This window comes from Chiloscyllium punctatum, chromosome 11, assembly GCF_047496795.1.
Source record: "Chiloscyllium punctatum isolate Juve2018m chromosome 11, sChiPun1.3, whole genome shotgun sequence".
NCBI lineage: Eukaryota > Metazoa > Chordata > Chondrichthyes > Orectolobiformes > Hemiscylliidae > Chiloscyllium > Chiloscyllium punctatum.
In genome coordinates, this window is record NC_092749.1 from 91,562,355 (window position 1) to 91,569,875 (window position 7,521).

The following is a 7,521-nucleotide window of genomic DNA, read 5'->3' on the forward strand; positions in this document are numbered from 1 at the left end:
TCACTGCAGGCCATTTGTAGAATGAATGTAATGCTTATCTTTTTAACTTTGGTATAATTATTTCTAATTTTTCTTATTGATAACGGTACTTTATGAAACTTTTTCCCTTTTTTAGCCTTTATTTCTCTATTCTGTATCTAAGATCTGTACCCAGGTACTTTGTACCTAAGATGACACCATGTGCGGTGACATTGTAGACTTTTCACTGAACTCCTAGATTTCCGCACTTGAGTACACGTGACAACAAAGGATATTCTATTTTATTCAATCAATCGTGGGCCACATGTATGAAATGGGCAAGAAAAAGACGGTGAACTTCATACGGTAGAGCACATGAAGTTTCCAACTCATTGCTCCTTTATTCCATTAGCACAACACATAAAAGTCCATTTATGAAAAGATTTATCCTAAAGAAACAAGCTACTTACAATGGACTACTATTGTTCAACGCTCCAAAACAGAAAAACTGTTGTGGGCTCAACTCCTAGTCGCAAATCAGTGTTTCAAATGTGTCATTACACGATGTATTCAGTAGGAATGAAGGCTAGAGATCCAGTCTTTCTCTTTTGTCTCCATTCTTCACAAAATGAAAAGCCTACAGGGATGCCAAGAGACAATGCCAGGCTGAACTGGAGTGCCAGACTAACCGCATGAACACGTCGGCTATGGCAAGGCACACACGATATTACCAGGCTACAAAGCAAGGTCAAACAGAATCACTGACAGCAACGCACTGCTCCCCGATGAACTCAACGCTTGCTGTGGACAGAATGTCAGTGAAATGGTGTCACCTAGCCCGACAGCCATGACACTGCTCCATACCCACAGTCACCGCTGCAGCCTATTGGAGGATTAGATTAGATTCCCTACAGTGTGGAAACAGGCCCTTCGGCCCAACAAGTCCACACCGACCCTCCAAAGAGTAACCCACCCAGACCCATTTCCCTCTGACTAATGCACCTAACACTATGGGCAATTTAGAATGGCCAATTCACCTAACCTGCTCATCTTTGGGAGGGAACCAGAGCACTCGGAGGAAACCCACGCAGACACGGGGAGAATGTGCAAACTCCACACAGACAGTCGCCAAAGACTCAAATCAAACGGGGGTCCCTGGCGCTGTGAGGCAGCAGTGCGGACCACTGAGCCACCGTACTGCCCCATGGAACCCATGGAAAGGGACTGGCCTGGATGCAGTCCCCAGCTGTGCACCCAGATCCTGTGCGGACCAACTGGCAGGAGTATTTGCAGAACCTTTAACCTCTCCTTACTAGGATGTGAGATTCATAGAACACAGAGCATTACAGCACAGTACAGGCCCTTCGGCCCTCGATGTTGCTCTGACCTGTGGACCCAATCTGAAGCCCATCTAACCTACACTATTCCATTCTCATCCATATGTTGATCCAATGACCATTTAAATGCCCTTAAAGTTGACAAGTCTACTACTGTTGCAGGCAGTGTGTTCCATGCCCCTACTACTCTCTGACTAAAGAAACTACCTCTGACATCTGTCCTATATCTTTCACCCCTCTATTTAAAGCTATGTCCCCTTGTGCTAGTCATCACCATCTGAAGAAGAAGGCTCTCACTGTCCACCCTGTCTAATCTTCTGATTATCTTGTATGTCTCAGTTAAGTTAACTCTCAACCTTGATCTCTCTAACGAAAGTAGCCTCAAGTCCCATACCTTTCCTCATAAGACCTTCCCTGCATACCAGGCAACATCCTGGTAAATTTCCCTGCACCCTTTCCAATACTTGCATATCCTTTCTCTAATGTGGTGACCAGAACTGTATGCAATACTCCAACTACAGCCACACCAGAAGTTTGTACAGCTGCAGCACGACCTGTGGCTCCGAAACTCAATCCTTCTACCAATAAAAGGTAACACAGCATATGCCTTCTTAACAATCCTATCAAGCTGGGTGGCAATTTTCAGGGATCTATGGACATGAACAATGAGATCTCTCTGCTCATCTACACTATCAAGAATTTTACCATTCGCCCAGTACTCTTTATTGCCAAAGTTCCTTCCAAAGTGAATTGCCTCACACTTTTCCGCACTAAACTCCATTTGCCACCTCTCAGCGAGCTCTGCAGCTTATCTATGTCACTTTGTAATCTATAACATCCTTCAGCACTGTCCACAACTCCACCAACCTTAGTGTCATCCACAAATTTACTAACCCATCCTTCTACGCCCTCACCCAGATCATTTATAAAAATGACAAACAGCAGTGGCCCCAAAACAGATCCTTGTGGTATACCACTAGTAACTGAACTCCAGGATGAATATTTCCCATCAATCACCACTCTGTCTTCTTTCAGCTAGCCAATTTCTGATCCAAACTGCTAAATGACCCTCTATCCCAAGCCTCTCATGGGGAACCTTATCGCACGCCTTATTGAAATCCATATATACCACATCAACCACTTTATCCTCATCCACCTGTTTGGTCACCATCTCAAAGAACTCAAAAAGGTTTGTGAGGCATGGCCTACCCTTCACAAAACTGTTTACTATCCATAATCAACTTATTCCTCTCTGGATGATTATAAATCTCATCTCTTATAACCTTTTCCTACACTTTACCTACGACCAAAGTAAGGCTCACTGGTCTATAATTACCAGGGTTGTCTCTACACCTCTTCTTGAACAAGTAGGCAATATTCTCCTTGACAGCATTGTCTTTTTCCAGTGTGAATACTGAAAAAAATTATTCATTTAGTGCTTCCCTTATCTCCTCTAACTCCATGCGCAACCACCCACTACAATCCTTGATCAGCCCTAATCTTTCCCTAGTCATTCTTTTATTCCTGATATACCTTTTGAAAGCTTTAAAAAAGAGATTTCCTTGATCCTACCTGCCCTCAACTTCTCATGTCTCCTCCTGGCTCTTCTTAGCTCTCTTTAGGTCTTTCCTGGCTAACTTGTAACTCTCAAGTGCCCGAACTGAGCCTTCATGTCTCATCCTAACGTAAGCCTTCTTCTTCTACTTGACAAGAGATTCAACTTTGTTAGCAAACCTGGGTGGCTCAGTGGTTAGCACTGCCACTCACAGCGCCAGGGACCCGGGTTCGATTCCTGCCTTGGGCGACTGTGTGGGTTTTCTCCCACAATCCAAAGATGTGCAGGTCAGGTGAATTAGCAATGATGAATTACCCATAGTGTTAGGTGTGTTAGTCAGGGGTAAATGTAAGGTAGGATAATGGGTCTGGATGGGCTACTCTTTGGAGGGTCAATGTGGACTTGTTGGGCCGAAGGGCCTGTTTCCATAATCTAAACCACTGAGAGTCACCAACCAATCAGAAATAGATGTGGGCTCTTGGAAGAAATTCTATCTTCCATGGTTTTGCCAACTCACTAAGTCTCTCTATACCCCATTATAATCCCATGCTCCCATTCACAAAGTTAATTGACTTAAACAGTGGAACTAAAAGAAATTCATGTAAAGGTGGTCAGTTTGAATCCAGTCACTAGAGATTAGAAGAAATGTTCAGCTGAACAACATAATATGAACACAGTGGAAAATATCTTTGAAATAGAATTCTACTGAAACAAAGATAGAAGATTAATCACAGTGTAAGGGCTGGCAATGATATTCTATGAAGAGAACAGAAAGCAAAAAGTCAAAATTATCAAAAATCACTGGACATATGAACTGTTTTAAGAATTATCAAGACTTTATTACCAAGTAGCGCTCATATTAAAGCATTTAATTAACTTTTCACAGTCCCTTTGTTTGAGAGACCAGAGAATTAACTTGCTGGTCTTACACAGGTAACAGCACATTAGTTATTTTATCAAGTCATCTACACTCTGATATTTAAATAATTGAATGAAAGGCTCTTAAAGTTAACTGTTAATTCAGGCACAGAAGATCGTTAGAGATCAGTTCAGGTACTTTTTCTTTATTGTAGAAGTCTCGTCTAGAGGCATCACAGGTCAAGTATCTTGCAATTACTTGACAAAATCTGTTGTTTTTCAGAATCAGGAGCTTTCCATGCGATAAAGTGGCACAGGTAGAACTAGAAGGTAAATAAAACAATATACATGTAAACTTCATTAAGCTGATGCAGCTTTAAGAGAAATGGAGAAAATACACTTGTTGTCACACAGTATTTCACTTACCTTTGACTGTCCATCAGTCTCAATTATTTGGCAGTTTACCTGTGGCTTCACACTTTTGATGACTGGGCAATTAGTTTTCCCCAAAACGATATCAAAAATGTATACAGCTCCTTCAAATACCTGGCAAAGGAGTGAAATATATTTATTTTGTACATTACTATTTTAAATGCTGTGTTATCCTTTACAAATGACAGAATATTCATTACAAATAAACACACAGCATGCTGGAAAAACTCAACAGGTTTGGCAGCTTTTGTGGCGAGAGGAACAGAGAGAACATTTTGAGTCCACCATAACTCCCCCTCATGAATACTCATCACATTAGTTTGTTCTGGCTTCTCACCCACATACGAGAAATAATAAAATAATATGTTAGGCCATTATCAACTCTGTCAGCTTAAATTTTAAATAGGTCTTCAATTAAAATTAACATGCTTAAAAAGTAGTTACGATTAATGTTGTAGTGAGATCATTGTGTTTACATTTGCAACATCACGGCACTTTTCTAAGTTGAAACTTAATGAGGTGTCACTCGTTAGTGGCCAGCAATATCCTTTAAAGGTCAAACACTCTGTGTTTTGAGAGTCATAGAGCCCTACAGGAGGGAGTCAGTCCCTTCGGCCATGCTGACCAAAATGTCCATTCACTCTAACCTTATTTCCCTGCACTTAGCCCATATCCTTCTAATCCTTTTCTGTCCATGTATTTGTCCAAATGCCTTTTAAATGTTGTTAATATAGCCGCCTCAACCAATTCCGCTGGCAGCTCATTCCATAGGCTTACAATCCTCTGTAAAAAGTTGCCCTTCAGGTTCCCCTTTATCCTTTCCCCTCTATCCTTTCCCCTCTAACCATAAACAGATGCCCTCTAGCCCTCAAATCCCCAACCCTGGAAAAAAGACTGAGTGGATTCACCCTATCCATGCTTCTCATGAACTCATACATTTCTATAAGGTCCCCCCTCAGTCTTCTATGTTCTAAAGGAAAAGTCCTAGCTTGTCCAACCTCTCCCGATAACTCAGACCCTTGAGTCCTGGCAAAATCCTTCTAAATTTCTTCTGCGCTCTTTCCAGTTTAATATCATCCTTCCTACAGCAAGGTGAGCAAAACTGAACACAATTCTCCAAGTGCAGCCTCACCAAAGCCCTGTACAACTGCAACATAGTTTGCCAACTTCTATTGTCAATTATTTGACATTGTCAATAAAAGTGTTATTAATGTTACCTTTACATCGACAGTCAGAAACTCCACAATTTTGTAGATGAATGCAGACTTCTTGCTAAATTCCTGTATAGCGAGGGCTACGATGGCTTGGAATTCTGCATCATTTGTATCATCTTTCATTTCCAAAGGTCTGCCTTCCTTGTTTTGAGCAATTTGCTGATGATCCTTCACATTCTGGGAAGGAAAGGCAGGAACTGAAACAAGAACAGTCAAGAAAATAGTGAGGAAACAAGGCCAGCCAGCCATGATCTCTCTTTTAATGTGTCTGTATATGTAAGGGAGCAGCAATTGACTTGTTCTTATACCATCAACAATCAAAGGTGTGACAATGGGGCCATTTCACACTTTAAACCTTCTGTAGTCATAGATCAAAACTGATAAGGTATGAAATTTGTACTGAACTTATTCCTTCACTGACTCTAAATGACATGTTTTATATGAATCAAGATTCAAAGTAAACATTTCTTGAAGCAAATAGGAGTGTTCCTATGTGTTTTTATCTGGAATTAAATGCAAAACAAATGACTCAGGACTCCTTTATCAGATGCCCTTCACATCTTGTTCATTGCCAGACTACAGGTGATAGCCTACCAGTTACAGGCGGCAGCTAGCAACACGCAGCAACTGAATTCCAAAACCTGCTTACTTACAAAATAGACCAGAAAAATAAACATGGAAGCTGTCAGCTAGTGGTAAAACTTGAACTTATTCACTGATATCAAGAGCATACCATGCTCACACAGTGCTTACCTCTATGAATATCCAGACCACATAATATGGCCTTATATTTAATTCTATATGAAATGTCCCAAGAAGATGCCAGTTGTGAAATCCTCCAAAGTTCAATCAGAAGAAAACCAGACTTGTCTATCATCAGCAACCCATACATAGCCTAGTCATACTCACTCATATTATAGCAGTATCTCACTTCAATCAGCACATGGCTATGTTTGCCCTTGTGTGATGTTGACCCACCAGTGTTGGGACTGCAAAATTGGTGTAGAAAAATGGTAAAATTGTAAAATGGGGAAAAGCATTGCATCGTCCCTTTAAAACTGGTGTTCTTTTCAGTACTTAGAGTTAAAATGGATGTCTGAACAGCAATTAAAGTGCAGGTGCACGAATTGAAATATTGTATCTGAAAGCCATTCAATTAACAGGCCCAAGCAGTATTTTTACCCAGACAATGTTTAAATTCATCCCATTAATTTAAAAAGGCACTTGGAGACAAAGGACTAATTAAATTTAAATCTGATGGTATTGACAATGTTGGACCAATCAGGTTCTAAAGAATTTATTAAGTCTACACAGGTATACAACAAAGGGGCAATTGAACAGAGAAGGGAGAGCCAACTGCCATTTGAAGATGATAAGAATTTTCCAGCTCAGAAAAAAGCACCATTTATCAATAAAGGTACATGGCACATTTAGCGAATATTCTTGACACCAGAAAACGACTGAGAAAGCATTTTGGACAAAGGAAAATGGTGGAAGAAGGTACAGAAAGTTCAAGGTGGTCCATTCCATGTGAACTTTGGAGACTAAGTTTTAACTTATTATTCTTATTACTTGGATTTATAAAAGTGGGGCCTGTGTTATTAAAACAGCATACCAATAAAATTTAATTCGGTGAGGGGATAGGTAGAAGTTAAGGAGTAACTGTTCACTTTGTTAGGAATTCTGCTCATTTTTTCACTGTTGGAGTTAGATAAATAAATTGTTACTTGTTAATTGTAGAGTGAGTGAAAGGATTTCATTTCCTTTATCCACTTCTTTATAACTGATCGGGGTGGGGTGGTGAGAGATAGATTATACCCCTTGTCAGACTTCTTTATCAGGTTACAAGGCAAGGTGGCCCTCGCTAGGGTGTTCAGTTTTAACTATCAGAGGAGGATCAACCTCTGCTTCATAACAATACTCAATCCCTCCCTTTGTCTGATTATAGGAAAATATTGCTCAGAACCAAGCTGAAAGATGCAAGACTGGTCAGCACTAGGCTCCTCACTTCCTACAAGAAGAAAATGTATGCCCGGGCCAGAGAAGAGAAAGACCATTCATCTGGTGACATCAACTGACAACCAACATTATACACCGCAATTTCCTGTGCTATACTGATCTCCCATGACCACCAATGCTAACTTATTCTTAATCTGCATGAGCATTT

At 40.6% G+C, this 7,521-nt stretch overlaps 1 protein-coding gene across 1 annotated transcript; it reads right to left on the bottom strand.

The window, feature by feature from the left end:
- Nucleotides 1-3,665: 3,665 nt before the first annotated feature.
- On the bottom strand, nucleotides 3,666-5,636 carry LOC140482616 (cystatin-S-like). Its single transcript, XM_072580132.1, has 3 exons — nucleotides 5,358-5,636; nucleotides 4,135-4,254; nucleotides 3,666-4,031 (listed from the first exon to the last, which is right to left on the bottom strand). The coding sequence occupies exons 1-3, from the start codon at nucleotides 5,601-5,603 to the stop codon at nucleotides 3,942-3,944; spliced, it is 456 nt and encodes a 151-aa protein (XP_072436233.1). The 5' UTR covers nucleotides 5,604-5,636; the 3' UTR covers nucleotides 3,666-3,941.
- Between the last annotated feature and the right edge of the window lie 1,885 nt (nucleotides 5,637-7,521).